Below are 26,760 nucleotides of genomic sequence, written 5' to 3'. Positions count from 1 at the left end.
GGTGCCAGCCCGGCTGTTGTGAGAACGTGTCACAAAGTGAGACACACCAGATCTGCAATGATCAAAGGTGGTGAGGTTTGGGAAAGGTAGACCGGGAGGGGGGGGGGAAACTTCCTCCATGTTTTTTAAGAAGAAAACTTCCACTGGAAGTCTTTAAGAAGATGTTGGGTATCCATTTGTCTGAAACGGTGTCAGGTTTCCTGTCTAGGCAGGGGGTTAGACTAGAAGACCTCCAAGGTCCCTTCCAACTCTGTTATTCTATTCTATTCTATTCTATTCTATTCTACTCTACTCTACTCTACTCTATTCTATTCTACTCTACTCTACTCTACTCTACTCTACTCTACTCTATTCTATTCTTCATTCCAATATTCTATTCTATTTTATTCTATATTCTATATTCTATTCTATTCAAGATTTTAAGCTGGTCGCCAGGGGAACTGAAGAAAAAAGGAGGGAGGAAGGAAGGATACTAGAATGCTATTTTAATATATATTCCATCTTATTTTTATTTTTAGTTGGTTTTGGCTTTTCAGTGCTTGTTTCAAAATTCCATTAGTAATATCTTCCTTCCTTTCTTCCCTTCCCTCTTTCTCTTTCTTTCTTTTTTCCTCTCTCTCTCCTTTTTCTTTATTTCTCCATTCTTTCTTTTTCTCTTTCTTTCTCTCTGTCTCTCTCCTCTTTCTTTCTTTTTTCCTCTCTCTCTCTCTTCTTTATTTCTTCACTCTTTCTCTTTTCTTTCTTTTTCTCTTTCTTTCTCTCTGTCTCTGTCTCTCTCCTCTTTCTTTCTTTTTTCTTTCTTTCGTTTTACTGACCTGTATTCCTCAGCCATAGGAAAAAGGGGGAAAAAAGTAATGATGTTTTTTTTTTAAAAAAAAATCAAACTAAAGCTTTATTTTGGTTCCCTGCAGTTCTGCAAATGGCAGCCGCCGCTTTACAGCTGGTGTGTTTCTTCCTGGCTCTGCTCTCCACCGTGTTTCTGGGAGCTGCGACCTGGTCCGACTGCTGGATTGTGAATGCCGATGATAGCTTGGAGGTCAGTTGCAGGGAAATGCCACCGATGGGATTGGCCGAAATCTGTTTTTTTCTCTTCTCTTCTTTTCCCACTTCCTCCCTCCCTCGCTTCTCTTCCTTCCTCCTTTCCTTCCCCCCTTCTTTCTCCTTTCTCCTGTCCTTCTCCCCTTCTTTCTCCTTCCTTCTTTCCTTCTTTCTCCTTCCTTCCTTCCTTCCTTTCTTCTCCCCTTCTTTCTCCTTCCTACCTTCCTTCTTTCCTGCTTTCTCCTTCTTTTCCCCCCTCTTCTTTCTCCTTCCTTCCTTCCTGTTCTGTCCCAAGCCTCTACAATATATACGGCCGCAGACTTGGCTGTCTGCCACAACTAAGGAGGGAGATAAGCAACCCCTTGGCTGGGAGCCCAGAAAGCGATCTCTACGAAACAAGGCCTGAACTCACGGAAGTCTCCCAATCTTTCTCTACGGCTGGATCAGTAAATTGTTGTTTCCTGCAAAATTCCCCTCCCGTCGCCCCACCTATAAGCTCTCCGGGAGGGGTCAATCAGTCGCCGCCTGTTCCTGTTTCCTTCTGGGAGTCTTTTTCCAAAGCGGCTCCCTCCTCCTCGCAGCCCTATGCAGCCTCCCTCTGTTCCTCCTCACTGCTCCCTGACTCAGACGCCACCTGGTGGCCAACAGGCCTCTTTAGTCCCTGCTCTGACTCCGAACACCCCCCAGAGTCTTCCTCAGCCTCCAGGGCAGTCCCACAATGGTCTGAGCTGTCAGAGTCCACCAACAGCTCGGCCGGCCGCTGCTCGACCACAACACTGCCTTCCTTCTCCCCTTCTTTCTCCTTCCTTCCTTCCTTCCTCAATTTTATTATTTTTATAAGTAACTGAAGACGGCAAACATACCTAATGTGCTTTCCTCCCCCTATTTTTCCCACGACAACAATCCTGCAAGGTAGGTTGGGCTGAGAGAGAGGGACTGGCTCAAAGTCACCCAGCTGGCCTTCATGGCTAAGGTGGGACTAGAACTCCCAGTCTCCTGGTGATTGGTTCAAAGTCACCCAGCTGGCCTTCATGGCTAAGGTGGGACTAGAACTCCCAGTCTCCTGGTGATTGGTTCAAGGTCACCCAGCTGGCCTTCATGGCTAAGGTGGGACTAGAACTCCCAGTCTCCTGGTGATTGGTTCAAAGTCACCCAGCTGGCCTTCATGGCTAAGGTGGGACTAGAACTCCCAGTCTCCTGGTGATTGGTTCAAAGTCACCCAGCTGGCCTTCATGGCTAAGGTGGGACTAGAACTCCCAGTCTCCTGGTGATTGGTTCAAAGTCACCCAGCTGGCCTTCATGGCTAAGGTGGGACTAGAACTCCCAGTCTCCTGGTGATTGGTTCAAGGTCACCCAGCTGGCCTTCATGGCTAAGGTGGGACTAGAACTCCCAGTCTCCTGGTGATTGGTTCAAAGTCACCCAGCTGGCCTTCATGGCTAAGGTGGGACTAGAACTCCCAGTCTCCTGGTGATTGGTTCAAAGTCACCCAGCTGGCCTTCATGGCTAAGGTGGGACTAGAACTCCCAGTCTCCTGGTGATTGGTTCAAAGTCACCCAGCTGGCCTTCATGGCTAAGGTGGGACTAGAACTCCCAGTCTCCTGGTGATTGGTTCAAGGTCACCCAGCTGGCCTTCATGGCTAAGGTGGGACTAGAACTCCCAGTCTCCTGGTGATTGGTTCAAAGTCACCCAGCTGGCCTTCATGGCTAAGGTGGGACTAGAACTCCCAGTCTCCTGGTGATTGGTTCAAAGTCACCCAGCTGGCCTTCATGGCTAAGGTGGGACTAGAACTCCCAGTCTCCTGGTGATTGGTTCAAGGTCACCCAGCTGGCCTTCATGGCTAAGGTGGGACTAGAACTCCCAGTCTCCTGGTGATTGGTTCAAAGTCACCCAGCTGGCCTTCATGGCTAAGGTGGGACTAGAACTCCCAGTCTCCTGGTGATTGGTTCAAAGTCACCCAGCTGGCCTTCATGGCTAAGGTGGGACTAGAACTCCCAGTCTCCTGGTGATTGGTTCAAAGTCACCCAGCTGGCCTTCATGGCTAAGGTGGGACTAGAACTCCCAGTCTCCTGGTGATTGGTTCAAAGTCACCCAGTTGCCTTTCAGGGCTAAGGCAGGACTAGAACTCCCAGTCTCCAGGTAATTGGTCCAAAATCATCTAGCTGGCCTTCATGGCTAAGGTGGGAATAGAACTCCCAGTCTCCTGGTGATTGACTAAAGTCACCCAGCTGGCTTTCATGGGTAAGATGGGACTAGAACTCCCAGTCTCCCGGTGATTGATTTCTACCAAAACCGTCACAAATTGGCATCATACGACAGCGGCCTTAAAGTCAGGCACCCAAAATGCAATCACATGGACCCCAGATGTCGGCCAAACGGCGTCGCAAGTACCGTCGGCCGAGTCCGTCGCCTGTTCCAACAGACGTAAATCGAGGACTCCCCGCAAATCCTAGGCCCATCACCCCCCTTTCTTTCCTAGGTCAGCCACAAGTGCCAAGGCCTCTGGCGGAAATGCGTGACTAACGTCCAAGACGGCATTAAGACCTGTGACCAGTACGACTCCATTTTGGCCGAACAGCCCAGTAAGTGGTTTAATTCAATATATTTCATTTAATTCCGTTTAATTCCATCCAACTTAGATGGGCCTCAAAATATTAGTGCACCTCCAAAAATAGACCCTCATAGATTCAGGGAAAAAAATGCTATTTGGAAGGGCTGGGATTTATCTTCGCGTAGTTATTCCTCGACTTACAACTCCCTGTGGCTCAGCAAGACACGCGCTAAGCGAGTTCGGCTTCGTTTTACGACGAATCCTCGCAGCGGTTACGTTAGTGACATAGTTGTGGAGCGAATCTGGTTTTCCCGTTGATTTCGCCCGTCAGAATATCGCACAAAGGGGGTCAAACGGGAGCCCCGGCAGAATATAGCGTCCGTCGTAATTACGAGTCAGTTGCTGAGCGTGTGAATTGTGACCATGGAGATGCCGCTACAGTCGTAAGTGTGAAGAACGGTCTGGAGTCACTTTTTTGGGGGAGTGATCTTGTAATGTTGAACAGTCACTAAATGAATGGTTGTAAGTTGAGGACTAACCATGGAGAGAAGCAACCTTGAACTAAGCAGAAATGTCCTAACAGTGAGGGGTTAAAAAAAAAACCTGTGGAACAACTTGCCACCAGAAGTTGTGGGCGCTGCATCACTGGAGGTTTTTAAGAAGAGGCTGGAGAACCCTTTCTCTGAAATGGGATAGGCTCTGCTTGAGAAGGGGGTTGGGCTAGATGACCTCTAAAGTCCATTCCAACCCTGTTATTCTGTATAAAAGTTACTCTCCTGCTTGAGAAGGGGGTTGGGCTAGATGACCCCCAAGGTCCCTCCCAACCCTGTTATTCTGTATCAAAGTTACTCTCCTGCTTGAGAAGAGGGTTGGGCTAGATGACCCCCAAGGTCCCTCCCAACCCTGTTATTCTGTATCAAAGTTACTCTCCTGCTTGAGAAGGGGGTTGGGCTAGATGACCTCCAAGGTCCCTCCCAACCCTGTTATTCTGTATCAAAGTTACTCTCCTGCTTGAGAAGGGGGTTGGGCTAGATGACCTCCAAGGTCCCTCCCAACCCTGTTATTCTGTATCAAAGTTACTCTCCTGCTTGAGAAGGGGGTTGGGCTAGATGACCTCCAAGGTCCCTCCCAACCCTGTTATTCTGTATCAAAGTTACTCTCCTGCTTGAGAAGAGGGTTGGGCTAGATGACCTCCAAGGTCCCGTCCAACCCTGTTATTCTGTATCAAAGTTACTCTCCTGCTTGAGAAGAGGGTTGGGCTAGATGACCTCCAAGGTCCCTCCCAACCCTGTTATTCTGTATCAAAGTTACTCTCCTGCTTGAGAAGGGGGTTGGGCTAGATGACCTCCAAGGTCCCGTCCAACCCTGTTATTCTGTATCAAAGTTACTCTCCTGCTTGAGAAGAGGGTTGGGCTAGATGACCTCCAAGGTCCCATCCAACCCTGTTATTCTGTATCAAAGTTACTCTCCTGCTTGAGAAGGGGGTTGGGCTAGATGACCTCCAAGGTCCCTCCCAACCCTGTTATTCTGTATCAAAGTTACTCTCCTGCTTGAGAAGGGGGTTGGGCTAGATGACCTCCAAGGTCCCGTCCAACCCTGTTATTCTGTATCAAAGTTACTCTCCTGCTTGAGAAGAGGGTTGGGCTAGATGACCTCCAAGGTCCCGTCCAACCCTGTTATTCTGTATCAAAGTTACTCTCCTGCTTGAGAAGAGGGTTGGGCTAGATGACCTCCAAGGTCCCTCCCAACCCTGTTATTCTGTATCAAAGTTACTCTCCTGCTTGAGAAGGGGGTTGGGCTAGATGACCTCCAAGGTCCCGTCCAACCCTGTTATTCTGTATCAAAGTTACTCTCCTGCTTGAGAAGAGGGTTGGGCTAGATGACCTCCAAGGTCCCGTCCAACCCTGTTATTCTGTATCAAAGTTACTCTCCTGCTTGAGAAGGGGGTTGGACTAGATGACCTCCAAGGTCCCTTCCAACCCTGTTATTCTGTATCAAAGTTACTCTCCTGCTTGAGAAGAGGGTTGGGCTAGATGACCTCCAAGGTCCCTTCCACCCTGTTATTCTGTATCAAAGTTACTCTCCTGCTTGAGAAGGGGGTTGGGCTAGATGACCTCCAAGGTCCCTTCCAACCCTATTATTCTGTATCAAAGTGTCTCCTGCTTGAGAAGGGGGTTGGGCTAGATGACCTCCAAGGTCCCTTCCAACCCTGTTATTCTGTATCAAAGTTACTCTCCTGCTTGAGAAGGGGGTTGGGCTAGATGACCTCCAAGGTCCCTCCCAACCCTGTTATTCTGTATCGAAGTGTTTCCTGCTTGAAAAAGGGGGTTGGGCTAGATGACCTCCAAGGTCCCTTCCAATCCTGTTATTCTGTATCAAAGTGTCTTCTGCCTGAGCAGGGGGTTGGGCTAGATGACCTCTAGGGCCCCTTCCAATTCAGTTTTCCTGTTATTTCTGTTAACTTTGCTCCCCTGCAGTGAAAATCGTGGTGACCAGGGCTTTGTTGATTACTTCGGACATGCTTTCGGGCTGCGCCCTGATCCTTTTGGTGGGAGGCCTTGAGTGCGTCAAAATCTTCCTGGATGAGCCACGGATGAAACGGAAGATGCATTCGGCAGCTGGATTGGCACTCGGGACCGGAGGTAAGCGATCTCGGTCGCTTCGCATATATGTCTGGTCCTTGTTTTACGAATGCACCACCTTTTTTCCCCCAAGGTTGTTAAGACAATCGCTGGGAAATCATAGCAGTTGTTAAGTGAATCACATGGTTGTTAAGCGAATATGGCTTCCCTTGGCTTGCTGGAGGCGAGCTGCGAAGGGTTGCAGGGGATGATTGGAGGAATAAAGGCAGTCCTCGACTTACGACCACAACATCGAGTGAGCTTCGCCCCGTTTTTAACGACCTTTCCCGCCACTGTCGTTAAGCGAATCACTTCAGCCGTTACGTTAGTCACGCGGTTGTTAAGCGAATCAGGCTTTCCCATTGACTCTGCTCATCAGAAGGTCACAAAAGGGTCTTAAATACGAGTCAGTGGCCAAACCTCTGAATTTTCATCACGTGATGGTCATAAGTGTGAAAAACAGTCATAAGTCCCATTTTTCTAGGGCTGGTGGGGGTATTAGCGTCCGGGGGGGGAGGGGGTGTCACGCGATCCCCTTTTGCGACCGGTAACGTCGACAGGGGGGGAAGCCAGGTTCACTGAACGACTGATTGTGACTGATCGAACAACGGCAGGGATTTGCTTAACAACGGTAGCAAAAAAATGCACGCCTGTCTCGCTTAGCGACAGAAACGTGGTGCTGCCTGCATGGCGGTTGTACATCTAGGACTTCCTGCAATGAGTGGATGAAGGTGCGAGGACTGACATCTCCTTCCTTCTCTCTTCTCCTTGGGAGAATTTCGTTCAGTTTTGCCTGAAATAATGACGGTCCTTTTCTCCACCCCCCGCCCCTTTGCCCTCCCTGCCCAGGTGTGCTGGGGCTGGTGGGCTCCCTCTGGTACGCCATCAACGCCTACATGGAGAGGGCAGCCCACGTGCCCCACAACGTCTTTCTGGACGTCCACCAAGACTTCGGGTGGTCCTGTTGGCTGGGCCTGATCGGCTCGGCCGGAAACTTAGGCGCCTGCCTGCTGCTATGGTGCTGCCTCCGTTCTTCCTCTCCAGGTCAGTGAAATGGGTACCTCGACACTTCCCAATGGGTTTATTCCGTTGATGGTCAATACTTCAAATTGACCCCCAATTGACCGGTTGGGGACCTTCACTAGAAGACCTCCAAAGTGCCTTCTAGCTTTCTTCTGATAGATAGATAGATTGATTGAAGACCTCCAAGTTCCCTTCCAGCTGTATTCTGATTGATTGATTGATTGATTGAAATGGCCTAGGGTCTCTTGCTTGAGCAGGGGGTTGGACTAGAAGACCTCCAAAGTGCCTTCCAGCTTTCTTCTGATAGATAGATAGATTGATTGAAGACCTCCAAGTTCCCTTCCAGCTGTATTCTGATTGATTGATTGATTGATTGAAATGGCCTAGGGTCTCTTGCTTGAGCAGGGGGTTGGACTAGAAGACCTCCAAAGTGCCTTCTAGCTTTCTTCTGATAGATAGATAGATTGATTGAAGACCTCCAAGTTCCCTTCCAGCTGTATTCTGATTGATTGATTGATTGATTGAAATGGCCTAGGGTCTCTTGCTTGAGCAGGGGGTTGGACTAGAAGACCTTCAAGTTCCCTTCCAGCTCTATTCTGATTGATTGATTGATTGAAATGGTCTATTGTCTCCTGCTTGAGCAGAGGGCTGACTAGAAGACCTCCAAGGTCCCTTCCAGCTATATTCTGATTGATTGATTGATTGATTGATTGATTGAAGACCTTCAAGGTCCCTTCCAGCTCTATTCTGGTTGATTGATTGATTGATTGATTGATTGATTGATTGATTGATTGAAATGGCCTAGAGGTCTCCTGCTTAAGTAGAGGGTTGGACTAGAAGACCTCCAAGGTCCCTTCCAGCTCTATTCTGATTGATTGATTGATTGATTGAAGACCTCCAAGGTCCCTTCCAGCTCTATTCTGATTGATTGATTGATTGATTGATTGAAATGGTCTAGGGTCTCCTGCTTGAGCAGAGGGCTGACTAGAAGACCTCCAAGGTCCCTTCCAGCTATATTCTGATTGATTGATTGATTGATTGATTGATTGAAGACCTTCAAGGTCCCTTCCAGCTCTATTCTGGTTGATTGATTGATTGATTGATTGATTGAAATGGCCTAGAGGTCTCCTGCTTAAGTAGAGGGTTGGACTAGAAGACCTCCAAGGTCCCTTCCAGCTCTATTCTGATTGATTGATTGATTGATTGATTGATTGAAATGGTCTAGGGTCTCCTGCTTGAGCAGGGGGCTGGACTAGAAGACCTCCAAGGTCCTTTCCATTTCTATTCTGATGGATGGATCCAAATGAAAACCCATTCAAAACAGAATCCCGTTTCACCCCGTCGCAAAACGAACTTTGCTTCCTGGTCATTAAATAGGAGCGGACCTGGGCAGGAAGTCTCGAGGTGGCCTCCCAGCTGTGCAGCGATCGACTTCCAAGATGTACGCCGTGGCTTCCCGCGTCTGAGGTGGAAACTGGCGCTCCCCGTCTCCCCCATCCCGGATTTTGGGGAGGCCAACAGGAGATGCTTTAAAAGAGAATACGGTTAGGGTCTCTATCTACACTAAGCTTGGCGGGTGGTGGGGGGAATCTCCCAACAGCTTGTCTTGTTTTGAACTCGTGCAATTGCAGGGCTAGTCCTCATCTTACGACCCCAGTTGAGCCCCCACACTTCCGTTGCTAAGCGAGACATTTTTAATCTTGCCCCATGCACGGCATTTTCTGGCTGCAGTCCTTAAGGGAATCGTTGCGGGGGTTCCATTAGCAACACGGTCGTTAAGCAATACCTGTTTGACTTTGCTTGTCGCTAAAAGGGATCACGTGACTCCGAGGAACGCTGCGGCCGTCGCAAATATGAACCGGTCACCAAGCATGTGGATTTTGATCACGGGGGTGGGGTGGGGGTTTGCTCCAATGGTCGTTAAGTGGGAAAACCAGTCATAAGTCCCTTTTCACCGTGCCGTTGTGACTTGGAACGGTCGCTAAACGAACCACTGTAAATCGAGGACTGTTTGTTCCTTCCCGTCGTTTTCTCTCTTTCCTCGTCCTTCCATCCTTCGGCAAATATCCGCCGTGAAAGAAGAAATCTGTCTTAGACTTCGGGGAATGTCCGTAAATAGAAATAATTTTTTTTTTTAAAAAAAAAGATTTTATTTTATGTTTTTATTACTGAATTTTATTATTTTACTTTGCTGTGGCAGTGAGTTCCACAGGCCAACAATGCTTGGCTTAAGGATCTCATTGGCACATCCTTGTCTCCATCCTGAGAGCCTCATTGGCCGATGTAATAAAAAGGGGCGTGTCTTCCACTTTTCCCCTTCCGCTCACTTCCTTCCTGCTGTGGCCACATAATCGATTGCACACACAACGTCAGCAAGATTTACACGTTGCAATGTTGCACCAATATATTTCACACGCTGGACTCCAAGCTGAGGTCTCTACAGATCTTGGGACCTCTGCTGGAGGTGGGGGGGGTTGGACTAGATGATCTTTAAGATCCCCACCAATCTTCCAGTCTAGGATTTTATACTTTAACTTGGATTCCTCTCTTGTCCAAATATTTAGACTAATGATTCAGCCCAGCCTACCTTGCAGGGTTATTGCAGGGGGAAATCCAAGCAAAAACAGGAAATAAATAGAACCTGTGATTTTTCTCCCACGTTTCGTTCACACAATCGTTGGGGTAGGAAGTGCCCCTGTTAGCAGGTCTCACAAACAACTACGCCACCCAGCAGGCTGGGCTGAAGGAACACGGCAGGTCACGTCTCCTTGCTATTCTTGAACCTGGGATCATGGTTTGTCAGGACCGGACAAAAACCCAGCTCTTTCACCGCTAGGCTGCACAGCCAAAGCTGGACAGCTCCACCTACTCCAGAAAAGAAAGAAAGAAAGAGAGAGAGAGAGAGAGAGAGAAGAGAGGAAGGAGAGAGGAAGGGAGAGAGAGGAAGGAAGGAAGGTATGGGAGGGATAGAAGAGAGAGAAAGATTTATATAGATAGATGATAGATAGATATGAGAGAGAGAGAGATTAGAGATAGATAGATAGATAGATAGATAGATAGATAGATAGATAGATAGATAGATAGATATAGAGAGAGATAGAGAGATAGAGATAGAGAGATAGGTAGATAGGTAGATAGATAGATCTGAGAGAAAGATAGACAGACACAGACAGATAAAGGAGATAGATATGAGAGAAAGAAAGATAGAAAGATGTGTATGTGAGAGAGAGAGGAAGGAAGGAAGAAAAGGAAGGAAGGGAGAAGAGAGAGAAAGATTGATATAGATAGATGACAGATGGATGGATGATAGATGATAGAGAGACAGAGATGAGAGAAAGATAGACAGACAGACAGATATATATGAGAGAGAGAAAGAAAGATAGATGAGAGAGAGAGGGGAAGGAAGAAAAGGAAGGAAGGAAGGGAGAAGAGAGAGAAAGATTGATATAGATAGATGACAGATGGATGGATGGATGGATGGATGGATAGATGGATGGATGGATGACAGATGATAGATGACAGAGAGACAGAGAGATAATAGATGGTAGAGAGAGAGAGAGATGAGAGAAAGACAGACAGACAGACAGATATGAGAGAGAGAAAGAAAGATAGAAAGATGAGAGAGAGAGAGAGAGAGAGAGAGAGAGAGAGAGAGAGAGAGGAAGAAAAGGAAGGGAGAGAAGAGAGAAAGATTGATATAGATAGACGATAAATGATAGATGATAGAGAGATAGAATTTATTTCATGGATCCCATTTCCCACCCCACCCACCAGGTGTAAAGCAGAGAGGCTGGGATTTCCTGCTGTCCTGTCCCTTTAAGAGGAAAGGGAGTGGGGGAGAAAGTGGGCGGGTATCTGCAGAGGTGGGGAGGGGAGCAGAGGAGGGCGGAGGCTGGTGACATCACCTCCCAGCCTGAACCCCCAGCTCTCCTTATGGGGAGGGGGCGCAGGACGAAGTTCGCAGGGCAGCTGGACCCCTGATCTCTGCCAGGAATTCCACTCCTAAGGATGCTCCTTCATCCCCCGTGATCCAGGTGAGACTTCCCGATTGGTACCCAACCGCCTCGTCTCCAGGCCCTGCAGAGGATACAGGAGCTCAGCATCCTCCGTCCCATCTGCATCTCCCCCATCTTTTTGGCTTGGGGGGGGGGAGAGAGACAAAGAGAAAATTGGGGGTCCCGTATCCAGACTCCCCCCTTCCCAAATGGGCCACGATTTTCCTACCCTTCCCTCAATCCCTCCTCCCCACTCCCCAAATTAAAATTGCTTGCCAAGGCCAGGAGTGAGATGCTCTCTGCATTTGCTCCCCTGGGCTGATTCCCCCCCCCCCGAGTTTCTAGTCCTCTTGATTTTAGGTTTCTGAGCAGAGGGAAGCAGAGGGAAGACTGATAGGGTCGGATGGGGCCTTGGAGGTCTTCTAGACCAACGCCCTGCTCAAGCAGGAGACCTAGATCATTTCAATCAATCAATCAGAATAGAGCTGGAAGGGATCTTGGAGGTCATCTAGTCCAGCCCCCTGATCAAGAAGGAAACCCTAGACCATTTCAGACAAATGGATGTCCAATCTCTTCTTAAAAGCCTCCAGTGATGGAGAAGCCACAACTTCTGGTGGCAAGTTGTTCCACTGGTGAATTGTCCTCACCGTCAGGAAGTTTCTCCTTAATTCCAGGTTGCTTCTCTTCTTGATTAGTTTCCATCCGTTGCTTCTTGTCCTGCCTTCAGATAAGTCATAAAATGTTTTGTATGTCACTGCATCCTCCATCCAGATTTAAGGGGTCATTTTAGTTCAGGCAGTCTTTTCTCTTTTTTTGGATCTTCATCGATCGGCTTCCCAAATCAAAATATTTGGCTGCCTCTCTTTAGACTCAGCAGGAACAAAAGCCAGCTCAGTAAAAACAGCCATCCCCACGCGTAGAAATCTGGCATATCAGGGAGATGATAGGCTTAGCTTTCCAATTGAGAAGAAGCAAAGTGGATTAAAAAAAGAAAAGAAAAAAGAGGGGATAAGCGATGGAAAGAATTTATATATTAGCAGGCCAAGTTCAAATGTGTGAACACAGCAATTTGAAGTGCCAGATAGAAAAATGACATCATACTCGTACATATATATTTTCTTTGCAAGCCAACATTTAGCAAAGTGGATGAAATATATGGCTAGAGATATTTCTATTTGCTGGCTAGCATTTAGCATTTTTTTAGCTTTATTAACAACATTCCGAACTGGTCAAACTTTGCTCACATTATATAACCCTTTTTCTAGCTATAGGAATTAAATATGATAAATATATCCGCTTAAGGTTTCAAATATATTCTTCCTATCCATGACTAAATTCTGTTTCTCTTTTCTTATTTTGAGTTCCCTTTTAAAACTTGGGATGCTTTATTGATTCTCCCCCCTGCTCCCACCCCCAGCAACCGGCGAAGGTGGATCCTAAATGTTAAATGTTAAATTTAGTCGATCGCTTTTTCCTCTCTTTTTTTGTACACTTTTGTTGAGGTTGTTGTTAGGGTTGAATGCACGCTTGTGTTTCATTTTGTTTCATTTCAAAGAGAGAGAGAGAGAAAGAGAGAGAGAGAGAGAGACAGAGAGAGAAAAAGAGAGAGAGAGAAAAAGACAGAGAGAGACAGAGAGAAAGACAGAGAGAGAGACAGAGAGAGACAAAGAGAAGAAAGAAAGAAAGAAAGAAAGAAAGAAAGAAAGAAAGAAAGAAAGAAAGAAACAGAGAGAGTGGGAGAGAAAAAGAGAGAAAGAGAGACAGGCCGAGAAAGAGTGGGAGGAAGTCAGAGAAAGATAGAAAAAGAAAGAGACAAGGAGACAGAGGGGGGGGGGAGAGACAAAAAGAGTAAGAGAAAAAGAAAAAGAGACACACATAGAGAGACAGACAGAAAGAGATAGAAAGAATAGAATAGAATAGCAGAGTTGGAAGGGACCTTGGAGGTCTTCTAGTCCAACCCCTTGCCTAGGCAGAAAACCCTACACCACTTCAGACAAATGGAAGAAAGAAAGAAAGAAAGAAAGAAAGAAAGAAAGAAAGAAAGAAAGAAAGAAGGAAGGAAGGAAGGAAGGAAGGAAGGAAGGAAGGAAGGAAGGAAGGAAGGAAGGAAAGAAAGAAAGAAGGAAGGAAGGAAGGAAGGAAGGAAGGAAGGAAAGAAAGAAAGAAAGAAGGAAGGAAGGAAGGAAAGAAAGAAAGAAAGAAAGAAAGAAAGAAAGAAAGAAAGAAATGTCAAGGGCAGGAAAATCAGGCAGTTCAAATGAATATAAAGATTTATTGCAAGTTTAAGCTCTCTACAAGAATCCAAATTATCACCATTCAAAGTGAATTAGCGGAGGATAAGAGTCGAAGGAATTCAAGGCGCGCTGGGCTTAGATTGCTTGTGGGAAACGAAGGGATTCTAGGCTAATGACGTGTTTGACTCCTCCCTCCCTCGGACTCAGCCTGGTCATCTCCTACAAGTAAACTCGCTCGTCTCTCTTCCTTCCAGCAAGTCCAACATGACCGCCCCAACCATCCTCGCAAGCCCGTCCAGCGAATTGCTCTTCCCCACCGTCTCTTCGCCGGAACTCTGGAGGACTCAAGTGGTGCATTATTCCGGCTCGGTCCCGCGGCACATCAGCCACCGGGCCAACAACTTCAAAAGGCATCCGAAGCGGAGGAAATCTATCCGGCCCTCCCCGCCGCCTCCCCCCAACACCCCCTGCCCCAAGGACCGTGTCCCTTTCGCAGAGATCCACCCGGAGAGATCTTTCTTGGAACTGCTGTTCAACGGCTGCATCTTGTTTGGGATCGAGTTCAGTTACGCCATGGAGACAGCCTACGTCACGCCGGCTCTGCTACAGATGGGCCTGCCGGATCAGCTGTACGGCATGGTGTGGTTTATCAGTCCAATTCTGGGTGAGGCAGTTAAAATCGGGGAGCCGGTTGTGAAAAGTCTGAAATGTTGCACGTTTCCGTTGTTGTTGTGGCCCGCCAGCGGAGCTGGCAGCAGATTCGGAGAGTGAGGAGGGTTGGGGAGGAACCTGGGCCAGTCCTGGAGTCTGGGGAAGGCTCTGAGGAGGGCTCTGTGTCGGAGGCAGAGAGGGGTCCAGGGCCGTCTGACAGTTATCAGTTGCCTTCGGAGTCAGACATCAGTGAGGCAGAAGAACAGCTGGAGCCTGTTCCCAGTGTGCACATGTGTAGAGTTGCAAGACGAAGAGAAGAGCTAAAGAACAGGGGTCGATTTAGGAGGAAGGCCACAGGTGGACGATGAATGGCCCCTCCCAGAGGGAATAAAAGGGGAGCGGAAGGGGAGTGGAGTTTGCAGGAGACTGTTAGTTCGCTTAATTGGTTTGGAGACTTTGCAGAGATCGGCCTGGCAGCTCTCCAAGCCAGATAAGTTCTGTGACCGTAAATCCTCTCTTGAAAGACTTTGCTGGAGGTGAGTGAGCAGATGGGGAGGGGTAGGAAGAAGAGTAGGAGAAAGAGAAGAGGGGGAAGAAAGAGGGGGAGGAGGAAGAGGAGGCCTGTGGAGTCCTTGGTGTTCCCTGAACTTATTTTCTTGCAGACGTTTTATTACCCAACTGGGTAACATCATCAGTGCTGGAAGGGTGTGGGAATCTGTTCTCTTTTTATATGTCCTGACAGTGTTGGTAACACTGTCAGGACATATAAAACCAAGGAGAAGAGTTCTGTGACAGCCGAGTCACCTCCAATTTTCTTTCTTTTTCTCCCAGGTTTCTTGCTGCAGCCCTTACTGGGGGCTTGGAGTGACCGGTGCTCTTCCCCAATGGGTCGGAGAAGACCTTTCATCCTTGTTCTGGCAATCGGTAATTGGAGGGGCGGGGTCTCCTTGCACTGAGAAAGCTAGCCCTCACAAAAAAAAACCAGTTAAAATACTGACACGCTACCTTTCTGCTTGCGGGGAGCTGCGTTTCGCTTCTTGCTTTATCTGGTTTGGAGAAATGCCTTGGGACACGGTGCAGGGAAGGGATCGCTTAATCGTGGCCTGATATTGACCCTCATTTGCGGAAGAGAAGGTGTTCGCACATGTTCTCACCTAGGCTTCCCCAGCAGGACGAAGCCGAGTCCTCGTCCCGATAAACCCCTTTTATTTAATTGACAGGGAATTCCTCTCCAGCCAAGTCTTCCCTCTCCCACAGTCTTTCAAGATAGGTCACACTTAGCGACCTTTATCAGGCTTGGAGACTGGCCAGGCTGATATTTTTCAGACGCCGCAATACTTGGCAAGAATGCAGGAATGAACTAATGGTCTCCTGCAAACTCCACTCCCCTGTTGCTCCTCTTTTATTCCCTCTGGGAGGGGCCATTCACCGTCCACCTGTGGCCTTACTCCCAAGTCGACCCCTATTCTTTAGCTCTTCCCTTCGTCTGGCAGCTCCGCGCATGCGCACACTGGGAACAGGCTCCAGATGTTCTTCTGCCTCTCCGATGTCTGACTCCGAAGGCAGCTGATAACTGGCATATGGCCATGGCCCCCTCTCTGCCTCCGAAACAGAGCCCTCGTCTGAGCCTTCCCCAGACTCCAGGACTGGCCCATCTTCCTCCCCAACCTCCTCACTCTCCGAATCTGCAGCAGATTTAAGCCTTGGGCAGGTCAAAGGGTCATTTTGGGAAGGGGGTTTTAAGGGGTGAACAGGAATGCCGTACCCAATGGAAGCCTTGCTTGGAGTTATTCAGAATGTAGAGTAACGGAGCTGGAAGGGGCCTTGGAGGTCTTCTAGTCTGACCCCCCCCCTGCTCAAGCAGGAGATCCTAGACCATTCCAATCCATCCATCAATCAGAACAGAGCTGGAAGGGACCTTGGAGGTCTTCTAGTCTGATCCCCTGCTCAAGCAGGAGACCCTAGACCATTTCAATCGATCAACCAGAATAGAGCTGGAAGGGGCCTTGGAGGTCTTCTAGAAGCGAGGTCAGAAGAAGGGAGAAACCAACAGCTGGATTCCCTAGTGAGGTCATAATGATGTCATAGTGACATCAGAGAAATCAGGACATGGTTAGAATTGTGTTATTTGCTCAGTGACAGCCTGACCCATAAGAAATCAGTCCGATTCTGGCTACTCTTCGCATAACAAATCCTGATCAATTCACCCCTGGTGCAAAATACAGGAAATCCTCGACTTACGACCACGAAGAGCCCCTAATTTCTGTCGTTCAGCGAGACATTTTTGTAAAGTTTCGTAGAGTTTCGCCCCATTTACGATCTTCCTGGCCACCGTTGTTCAGTGAAACGCTGCAGCGGAGAGATTGGTCACCCAGGCGTTAAGTGATTCTGGCTTCCCCCAGCCACCTGGCGGGTCAAAAGGTCGCAAAAGGGGAATCGCGCGACCCTGGGATGCTGTGACCGTCATAAATACGAGTCGTTGCCCAGCGTCTAAATTTTGATTCCACTATCATGGATACAAAAGCCGTAACTGTGAAAATTGGTCCCAAGTCCTGTGTCAGGGTTCCAAATAGCATCCAAAATTAAATCAGAGTCCGAGGCAAAGTATTGCTCAAAGTTCCAATTTATTGAGAGAGCCATGTTGGCACATCTGGGAAAACCCGAGTCTGAAAGCTTCCCAGTTTCCCCCACCCAGTTGAAAGTTCAAGACCTTGCCCCCACACTCACGAGCCCATCCCATGGTCCAATCTCTCCACTGCCACACTGGCAGCTTCCACCCATCCAGTTCCGGTCAGGTGCAGAGGTGCAGAGACAAAGGATGACCTTGGCTTTCTAGAAAGAATGTTGTTATGGCTGCCTATCATCTAACTCCGTATTTTCCCACGATAGAAAAAGGCATAGTAGAAGAATAGAAAGTGTGGCAGGCCAAAGATCCAAAAGAAAAGATGGCGGCAGGCCTGACATTCCATTTTTCAGCGCCGTTGTAACTTTGAATGGTCAGTAGGTGAATTGTTGTAAGTCGAGGACTACCTGTAGCAAGGTTCAGGAGCTTTGCAGAAACGCACGGTGGTGGGGATGTGGAAGTTATTGCCCGTTGCTTGCGTGATCCTATACTGTTCTTCTGGTGGACATTTCTGTCTGCTCTGCAGGGGCGTTGTTGGGGCTCTCCCTGATGCTGAACGGCCGGGATATTGGCGCTGCCGTCTCGGACACAGGGAACAACCACAAATGGGGCATCGCGCTGACCATTTGCGGGGTTATCTTGATGGATTTCTGTGCCGATTCAGCCGACAACCCCAGCCATGCCTACATGATTGACGTCTGTCGCCCGTCGGATCAAGACCGGGCGCTCAACATTCACGCTCTTTTAGCTGGTGAGTTTTCCCCAACAATGCCTGGTGGTTGAAACATGGTTAGGTGGCTCCCCACAGCCATAAAGCCGAAGCAAGCAAAAGGTTGTAGTCCAGCAGCTCCAATATCTGTGCTTTGATTTAAGGCAAAAGAATCAGACACCTATTTGCAATTCTTTAAAGTAGCTGCATCCAACTGTTGGTGACTCTTGAAAGTAGCTATCTCCATTTGGTTTAGTGATCTTCAAGGTAGCTGCATCCACCTGTTTGGACCGCTTTAAAATAAGCGCATCCACCTGTTTGTGACTCTTTAAAATGGCTGCATCCAACTGGTTTTGAACGCTTTAAAGTAGCTGCATCCATTGGCTTCGAACCCTTTAAAGTAGCTACATCCATTGGCTGTGAACCCTTTAAAGTAGCTGCATCCATTGGCTTTGAATTCTTTAACATTTTATTTATTTATTTATTTATTCTTCGCATTTCTAAACCGCCCCCCTCTCCCAAAAAGGGACTCGGGGCGGTGTACAGTCCACACAACACATAACATATAATAAGTACAGATATAAATATAAATATACATATACACATGGAGGAGGTTAAAAAATTAAAAGAACTGTGTAGAAGAATAAAATATGGCTCTAAAAGCCCTAAAATCAATTAGATTTAAAACACTACCCTTAAAATAACCAGTTGAGAGTATACTTCCAGGAGGTAGCAGTTGTAACAATTATAATTATGCCAGGCCAGCTAATCGAAACAGGTGAGTCTTCAATTTTTGTCGGAAGGAGCGGAAGTCCATGGTGGTTCTAATGTCGGGGGGGAGGTCATTCCAGAGGGTTGGGCCCATCACAGAGAAGGCCCTACTCCTTGGCGCCGCCCGCTGGCATTGCCTAGTGGACGGCACCTGGAGAAGCCCCTCCCTGTGAGAGCGGATTGGCCGCAGGGATGTATGTGGGAGGATGCGATCCCGCAAGTAACTAGGTCCTGTGCCATGGAGCGCTTTAAAGATAGTAATCAGGACCTTGAAACGCACCCGAAAAACCACAGGCAGCCAGTGCAGCTCGCGCAGGAGCGGTGATACGTGGGAGTATCTAGACCTTCCCATGACAACCCGCGTGGCCGCGTTCTGGACTAGCTGCAGTCTCCGGACGCGTCCCAAGGGAAGCCCCATGTAGAGAGCATTACAGTAGTCTAGGCGAGACGTCACCAGCGCATGAGTGACTGTGTGTAGGGCATCCCAGTCCAGTAGGGGGCGCAATTGGCGCACCAGGCGAACCTGGTGGAACGCCCCCCTTGCCACGGCTGCCACATGGTCATCCATTGACAGTCGGGCATCTAGGAGGACGCCCAAATTGCGCGCCCGTTCCACAGGGGGCAATTGCTCCTACGGCCAGCGATGGGGTCAGCTGGCTGTACCGAGGTGCCGGTAGCCACAGCCACTCAGTCTTGGAGGGGTTGAGTTTGAGTCTGTTGTCCCTCATCCAGACCCCGACAGCTTCCAAACACCAGGACATCACTTCGACAGCCTCGTTGGGGTGGTTTGGGGTTGAAATGTACAGCTGTGTATCATCAGCGTACAGATGGTATTCAACCCCAAAACCACGGATGATCTCGCCCAGCGGCTTCACATATGCATTAAACAGAAGGGGCGAGAGGACCGATCCCTGCGGCACCCCACAAGAGAGTGGCCTCAGGGTCGATCTCTGCCCCCCTGTCAACACATATTGCATCCGGCCGGAGAGGTAAGAGCCGAACCACCGTAGAACGGTGCCTCCGACTCCCATCCCCTCCAGCCGGCGCAGTAGGATACCATGGTCGATGGTATCAAAACATAGCTGCATCCATTTGCTTTGACTCTTTAAAGTAGCTGCATCCATTGGCTGTGAACTCTTTAAAGTAGCTGCATCCATTGGCTTTGAACTCTTTTTAAAGTAGCTGCATCCAACTGGTTTTGAAGTCTTTAAAGTAGCTACATCCATGTCCTTTGAACTCTTCAAAGCAGCCGCCTCTTTTTCCTTTCCTGGAAAATAGGAGTTGTTTCTTCCTAAGGATGCAGAGGGGGACTTTCCAGAAATAAGACTAACTGGGGCTTTGGTTCCTTCCTCGCAGGACTCGGCGGTGGCTTTGGCTACGTCGTGGGTGGAATCCACTGGAACGGTACAGCCTTCGGGAAGACCGTGGGGGGGCAGCTGCGCGTCATCTACATCTTCACCTCCATCACCCTGACGCTGGCCACCATTTTGACTTTGCTCAGCATCCCCGAACGCTCCTTGCTGTCTTTTGGCAAGCAGAAGAACATCATGAAGAGTCCAAACCTGACCCTCCCGCCTTCTCCGCCGCTCCTGTTCGAGGAGTGTCCCCCGGACAGCCCTGCCAGGTCCCAAAACCCAGTCCGTATGTACGCCAACTTCACCAGCCCCGTGTCTCCGCTCAGCCCCCTGACCCCGAGGTACGGGAGCCTGATCAGCTGGGACAGCTCGTTGACGGGGCTCAACGATTTCGCCTCGTCCTTCGGCACCTCGAATATCGACAGCGTCCTCATCGACTGCTTCACCGGCGGGACCGACGGCTACCTGTCCATCCCGGGAAGCTTACCGGGGCAGGGGGTCAGCGTCAGCCTGCCCCGAGCGCCAGAAGGGCTACGCGGTCCTGAAAATGGCGCATTGGAGAGCAGAGAAAACGGCGGGGAAGGGCTGAGGGTGGGCTCCTTGGACGCGATGAAGCCCCGTTCGTCGGGGATCCTGAAACGGCCGCAGACTTTGGCGATCCCGGATATCACCACCGGGAATCTTCCGGAAAGCACGAGGCGGAGGAACGTCACGTTCAGCCAACAGGTGAGGTGGAAAAAAGGCAGCCAGGCTCACTTGCTCGAGCCTCCTGTCGTTGCTCCATGCAAAAAATGCATTGCGGCGGTAAACGCCGGGAAAAAGGTGAGGCTGTGATGGGGAAGACAGGTTTTGAAAAAGGCCGAAATGGATTCCCCCTAGCATTCCTCTGTAGAACCTCCATGCTTCGAAGCAGTGTACCTTTGCATAGAACGAAATGCTAAAGAAAGTATACGTAGGAGATTGTCCTTGTGTTCTTTGCTCTTTGCTTCTCAGTTTTCCTAAATTAACAGGTAAAGAAAATGGTTTCCAGGCCTCTGATTCTGTATAATCAGTCAAAAGAAATGATGGCTCTGTGTTTCTTTCTTTCTTTCTTTCTTTCTTTCTTTCTTTCTTTCTTTCTTTCTTTCTTTCTCTTTTTCTTTCTTTCCTTTTTCTCTTTCTTTCCTTTCTTCCCCTCCTTTCTTTCCTTCCTTCTGTCTTCCTTTCTGTCTTTTTTCTATCTATCTCTTTCTTTCCTTCCTTCTTTCCTTCCTTCTTTCCTTCCTTCCTTACTTTCTCTCTTTTATTCCTTCATTTCTTCCTTCCTTCCTTCCTTTCTTTTCCTTCTTTCTTTCTCTTCCTCCCTTCTTTATTTCCTTCTTTCCTTTCTTTCTTTCTTTTTCTTTTCTTTCCTTCCTTCCTTCCTTCCTTCCTTCCTTTCTTTCTTTCTTTCTTTCTTCCTTTCCCTTCATTCATTCCTTCTTCCTTTCTTTTTTCTTACTTTCTCTTTCCTTCCTTCCTTCTTTCCTTCCTTCCTTTCTTACTTTTTCTCTCTTTTATGCCTTCCTTCCTTTCTTTCCCTTTTCTTTCTCTTCTTTCTCTTCTTTCCTTCTTCCCTTCTTTCTTTTTCTTCCTCCCTTCTTTATTTCCTTCTTTCCTTTCTTTCTTTCTCTTTCTCTTTCTTTTCTTTCCTTCTTTCCTTCCTTCCTTCCTTTCTTTCCTCCTTTCCCTTCATATCTTCCTTCTGTCCTTCCTTTCTTTTTTTCTTTCTTTCTCTTTCAATACAATACAATACAATAGTAGAGTTGGAAGGGACCTTGGAGGTCTTCTAGTCCAACCCCCTGCCTAGGCAGGAAACCCTCTACCGTTTCAGACAAATGGCTATCCAGCATCTTCTTAAAGACTTCCAGTGTTGGGGCATTCACAACTTCTGGAGGCAACTTCTGTTCCACTGATTAATTGTTCCAACTGTCAGGAAATTTCTCCTCAGTTCTAAGTTGCTTCTCTCCTTGATTAGTTTCCACCCATTGCTTCTTGTTCTACCCCTCAGGTGCCTTGGAGAATAGCTTGACTCTCTCTTCTTTGTGGCAATCCCTGAGATATTGGAAGACTGCTATCCTGTCTCCCCTAGTCCTTCTTTCTCTTAAGCTAAACATACCCAGTTCCTGCAACCGTTCTTCATATGTTTTAGTCTCCAGTCCCCTAATCATCTTTGTTGCTCTTCTCTGCACTCTTTCTAGAGTCTCCACATCTTTTCTACATCGTGGCGACCTTCCTTCCTTCTTTCCTTCCTTCCTTCCTTTCTTGCTTTCTCTCTCTTTTATGCCTTTCTTTCTTTCTTTCTTTCTTTCTTTTCTTTTTTCTTTTCTTTTCTTTTCTTTTCTTTTCTTTCTTCAGTAACAGCAGCCATCACTAAGTTTAGCAAACGTCCCTTACAACTTTAATTAAAAGCTTTTCTTCCCCTCCAGGTTTTGCTAGCCATTCTTTCTTATCTAGCCTACTAAAACGTTGGCCTCTTTAAGTGGCATCTATGGACAATTCTATTCCTTACACCGTTGGCTTACCATATGTCTAATAACATTTGAGGCGGAAGCTTCTAATTAAAGGCACAATAGTGTGGAAAACGTGAATAATTTTTTTCACATTGAACAGGTGGGCATTTTTCCTGGAGGGGAGAAAACCCCCCAGAAAACTTAGGGGAAAAATTGCAAGAATAATAAAAACAACCTGTTCCATAAGCGAAGCCCTGGCAAAGAAATTTCGCTTGCATTATAGTGAATGTCTTTGATTGTCTTGGAAAAACCACCCAACGTAAAGTTACAATAGACTAACGACTCTTTGTATAACATTAAAAAAAAGAAGAACAGAACAAAATGAACCCTGGGAAATCTAAGACTCTGTTTGAGATATTCATCTTCAGCTCGTTGCAATAATATTATATTTGTGACCCAAGCAAGGTTATCATTTTGGGGGGCATACTGCATTGTTGTTTGCGAGCTTCTTGTGCTCCTCGTTTGATTAAGTACCCATTTTGTGATGCAGGTGGCAAACATTTTGCTGAACGGCGTTAAGTACGAGAGCGAATTGAACGGCTTGAACGACGTCCCCGAACAGCCGCTGTCGATAAAACTCCTGTGCTCCACCGTGTGTCACATGCCAAAGGTTCTTCGCAACCTTTGCATCAACCATTTCTTGGGTAAAAAGAGAGAGAGAGAGAGAGAGAGGGAGGGAGGGAGGGAGGGAGGGAGGGAGAGAGAGAGAGAGAGAGAGAGAGAGAGAGAGAGAGAGAGAGAGAGAGAGAGAGAGAGAGAGAGAGAGAGAGAGAGAGAAGGAGATGGGTTTGATTCCTTCACCTACGAGAAGTTTTGACAACTTTAAGATGTGATGTCAACTTCCAGAAATGAGATCATGTCTTGCTCTATGGCAGTTTGAAGATGACTGGACTTCAATTCCCAGAATTCCCCAGCCAGCCAGCATGGATTCTGGGAGTTGAAGTCCTCTGGTGGCTGAGTTTGAGAAACAAAGATCTCTACAACTTTCCTTCGTCCTACGGCTTAAACCCACAACAACCAGGAGAGGTAGGCCAGCCAGTAGGTTAAACTACATCCCAATGGGGTTGCATGAATGTAAACTGGCTGCAGGTACCAATCCAAGAATCGTGGCTGGCCAATCCTGGTTTGTTGTGTATCTGGCGGGGAAATGTAGCTTATCACGCTCTGGAAGGGCCCTCAATTCTCCAACCTGTTTTGAAAAACCATCTTCTAACCATCTTCTGCTCGATCCTTCCTTTCTTCTCCTTTTTCCCCCCTCTGGTGATGTCTCTCTTTTCAGACACACCTGTTGCGTTCTGTGTTGTGTCCACTCACAGGCTGGTTGTCGTTCGAAGGCATGCTTCTCTTCTACACCGACTTCATGGGGGAGGTGGTCTACCAAGGGAACCCCAAGGCCGCCCCGGATTCAGACGAGCGCCAGAGGTACAATGCCGGCGTCACCATGGGATGCTGGGGCATGTGTGTTTATGCCTTCAGTGCAGCCTTATATTCAGGTAATCGGCGGGAGTTTCGATTTGGGTGTCGTGGGGATGACATGGGGGGTGTGTGTCAGGCGGTGGGTTTTCAGAGGGGGGGATGTCTTGAGCTCTTTCTTTTTCTTTCTTTCTTTCTCTCTCTCTTCCTCCTTTCCTCCGTCCGTCCCTCCCTTCCTATCTCCTTCCTTTCTTCCTCCTTTCGTCCCTCCCTTTCTCCGTCCCTCCCTCTCTCCTTTCCTTCACCCTTCCCTCCTCTTTCCTTCCTCCCTTCCTCACCTTCCTTCCTCCCTCGCTCGCTCCCTTCCTTCCTGTCTTTCCTTCCTCCTTTTCTTCCTTCCTCTCTCCTTCCTTCCTTCCTTTCTTCTTTCCTGTCCTTTCTTCATCCTTTCCTCTATCCCTCCCTCTTGCCTTCCTTCCTTTCCTTCCTCTGTCCCTCCCTCTCTCCTTTGTCCCTTCCTCTCTCCTTCCTTTCTTCCTCCTTTCCTCCCTCCCTCCCTTTCTCCTGTCCTTCACCCTTGCTTCCTCTTTCCTTCCTCCCTTCCTTCCTTCCTCCCTCGCTCCCTCCATCCCTTCCTCCATCACTCTCCTTCCTTCCTTTCCTTCCTCCTTTCCTTCCTTCTTCTCTCCTTCCTTCCTCTTTCCTTCCATCCTGTCCTTCCTTACTCCTTTCCTCTATCACTCCTTTTCTTTCTTCCTCTATCCCTTCCTCTCTCCTTCTTTCCTTTCCTTCCTCCCTCCCTCCCTTCTTCTCTTTCTCCCTCCCTCTGCTTCCTTCTTTTCTTTTTTTCCTCCATTTCCTTCCTTCCTCTCTCCCCCCTCCCTCCCTCCTTTCACCTTCACTTCCTTTCTCCTGTATGAAACTGAACGTGGCTCATAAACAAGAAATACACTTTTTTTAATTTAAAAAAGGCATAGATGAAAACACCAGGGCTAGGTTCCTTCACTCGAAACAATTTATTTGCAATTCACGCATTTGCAGTTTGTCTCAGCTTAAAGGTATGGCATGCGCTGGGTTGAATCGACTTCCCTTCCTTTGCAGCTTCCCTCGAAAAACTGGAAGAATATTTCAGCATCCGTACACTGTATTTTATAGCCTATTTAGTTTTCGGACTGGGCACCGGTCTGGCTACCTTGACTCGGAATATCTACGCAATCCTCTCGCTCTGTGTCACCTACGGCGTATTGTTTTCCACCCTCTGCACGCTGCCTTATTCCTTGCTGTGCGACTACTATCAGAGTAAGCAGGTATGGCAATGGCTCCAATTCCTGGGCCCAAGGGTCTCTGGGCATGTGCAGAGGGCTCTTAGAGAGGGGTGGGGGAAAGTCCCTTAGAAAAGAACCGTCTCTCTCTAAGGATTGGGAAGTGGTTCAGAAAATGAGAGAACGTCGTACTCTACGGCAGTTTGAAGACTTCAACGCCCAGAATTCCCTGGGGAATGGCTGGGGGATTCTGGGAATTGAAGTCCCCTCATCTTTCAATGGGCCCACAAGATTGAGAAACGCGGCTGTATCATTACGGTATTTTCTAGGCATCTTTGTCGATAATCTCTTGTTATATTGCCATACAGTTATCTGGGGCAGGAAGCTAACCAAGCTTTGCCATTTTTTAAAACTTTTAATCTTCTCTCTCTCTCTCTTTTCTCTCTGTGTGTGTCTCTCTCTTTCTCTCTCTCTCTCTCTGTCTTTTTTCTCTCTCTTTCTCTCCCTCTCTCTGTCTTTTTTCTCTCTCTTTCTATCTCTGTCTTTCTCTCTCTCTCTTTTCTCTCTGTGTGTCTCTCTTTCTCTCTCTCTTTCTCTCTCTCTCTGTCTGTCTTTTTCTCTGTCTGTCTCTCTCTGTGTCTTTTTTTCTCTCTGTCACTCTCTCCCTTTCTCTCTCTGTCTCCGTCTTTCACTCTCTTTTTTTCTTTCTCTTTCTCTTTCTCTCTTTCTGTCTTTTTCTTTCTCTTTCTCTCTCTGTTTTTTTCTGTCTCTCTTTCTCTCTCTTTCTCTCTGTGTGTCTCTCTCTGTCTCTCTTTCTCTGTCTTTCTCTCTCTGTCTTTTTCTCTGTCTCTGTCTCTGTCTGTCTTTCTCTCTCTCTCTCTCTTTCTCTCTCTGTCTTTCTCTCTGTGTGTCTTTCTCTCTCTCTCTCTGTCTCTCTCTCTCTCTTTCTCTCTCTCTCTCTCTGTGTGTGTCTCTCTCTGTCTTTTTCTCTGTCTGTCTCTCTCTGTCTTTCTCTCTCTCTTTCTCTCTCTCTGTCTTTCTCTCTGTGTGTCTTTCTCTCTCTCTCTCTCTCTCTCTCTCTCTCTGTGTCTCTTTCTCTCTGTGTGTCTTTTTCTCTTTTTCTTTCTCTTTCTCGAAACAGTTTGCCGGCACCGACAAAGACGGCACTAAGCGAGGCATGGGTGTGGATATCTCCCTCCTGAGCTGTCAATATTTCCTCGCCCAGATCCTGGTCTCCATCGTCATGGGTCCTCTAACAGCTGCCGTGGGCAGTGCCAACGGGGTCATGTACTTTGCCAGTGTGGTCTCCTTCGTGGGCTGCTTGTATTCCTCGCTCTGCGTCTTTTACGAAATCCCTCCAGGGGAGGACCTGGCTGATGAACAGCAGCCTCTGATGCTGACCGTATGAAAGAGTGCAAAAAAGAAAACAAAAAATAGCATTTTGGGCCCCAATGTGCCATGCTCTCTCTCTGCCTTTTTTTGATGGGGGGAGGGGAAGGATAATGCTAGATGCATATCTAATAAAAAATAAAATATCCAAGTTGGCTGATTTGGTTTTGGGTTTTTTTGGTAGAATATCAAAATGTTAAAGGGGTTAGGGAGGAGTCTGAGAGGCCATCCAGTTTAACCTGCTGCTCTGGATCTCAAGTGGGGGCTACTCCTTTTTTATTGACTCAGAAATAGGAGGGCAAAATTCCCAATTCATATTATGGAATATGCTGCCTGGGGGATTCTGGGAATCGAAGCCTTAAAGCATGCAAGCTGGGGGATTCTGGGAATTGAAGTCTTAAAGCATGAAGGCTAGGGGATTCTGGGAATTTGAGTTTTAAAGCATGCAGGCTGGGAAATTCTGGGAATCGAAGCCTTAAAGCATGAAGGCTAGGGGATTCTGGGAGGTAAAGTCTTAAACCATGAGGCTGGGGAATTCTGGGAATTGTACTCATATAGACTCACATAGGCTGTCTGGGGAATTTGGGTGTTGAAG

The 26,760-nt window shown here is 47.9% G+C and overlaps 3 protein-coding genes across 3 annotated transcripts in view; 2 read left to right on the top strand and 1 right to left on the bottom strand.

The window, feature by feature from the left end:
• The window catches only part of C1QC (complement C1q C chain), a 326,718-nt gene that overhangs the window by 280,697 nt on the left and 19,261 nt on the right, over positions 1-26,760 (bottom strand). The window lies entirely within an intron of this gene.
• On the top strand, positions 5,922-8,698 carry LOC309392746 (claudin-16-like; the record flags this gene model as incomplete). Its single annotated transcript, XM_081954176.1, has 4 exons — positions 5,922-5,937; positions 6,066-6,230; positions 7,059-7,253; positions 8,610-8,698. The coding sequence occupies exons 2-4, from the start codon at positions 6,107-6,109 to the stop codon at positions 8,696-8,698; spliced, it is 408 nt and encodes a 135-aa protein (XP_081810302.1). The 5' UTR covers positions 5,922-5,937; positions 6,066-6,106.
• Positions 11,131-26,343, top strand: SLC45A1 (solute carrier family 45 member 1). The gene is made up of 9 exons (XM_081954940.1): positions 11,131-11,266; positions 13,716-14,125; positions 14,944-15,036; positions 17,262-17,486; positions 19,572-20,296; positions 22,592-22,745; positions 23,418-23,594; positions 24,616-24,821; positions 25,918-26,343. The coding sequence occupies exons 2-9, from the start codon at positions 13,726-13,728 to the stop codon at positions 26,182-26,184; spliced, it is 2,247 nt and encodes a 748-aa protein (XP_081811066.1). The 5' UTR covers positions 11,131-11,266; positions 13,716-13,725; the 3' UTR covers positions 26,185-26,343.

Source organism: Natrix helvetica (assembly GCF_964273705.1).
Source record: "Natrix helvetica genome assembly, chromosome: 5".
In the NCBI taxonomy this organism is placed as follows: Eukaryota; Metazoa; Chordata; class Lepidosauria; order Squamata; family Natricidae; genus Natrix; species Natrix helvetica.
The sequence above is the reverse complement of the archived record's forward strand: the minus strand, read 5'-3'. Positions and strand labels throughout refer to the sequence as shown.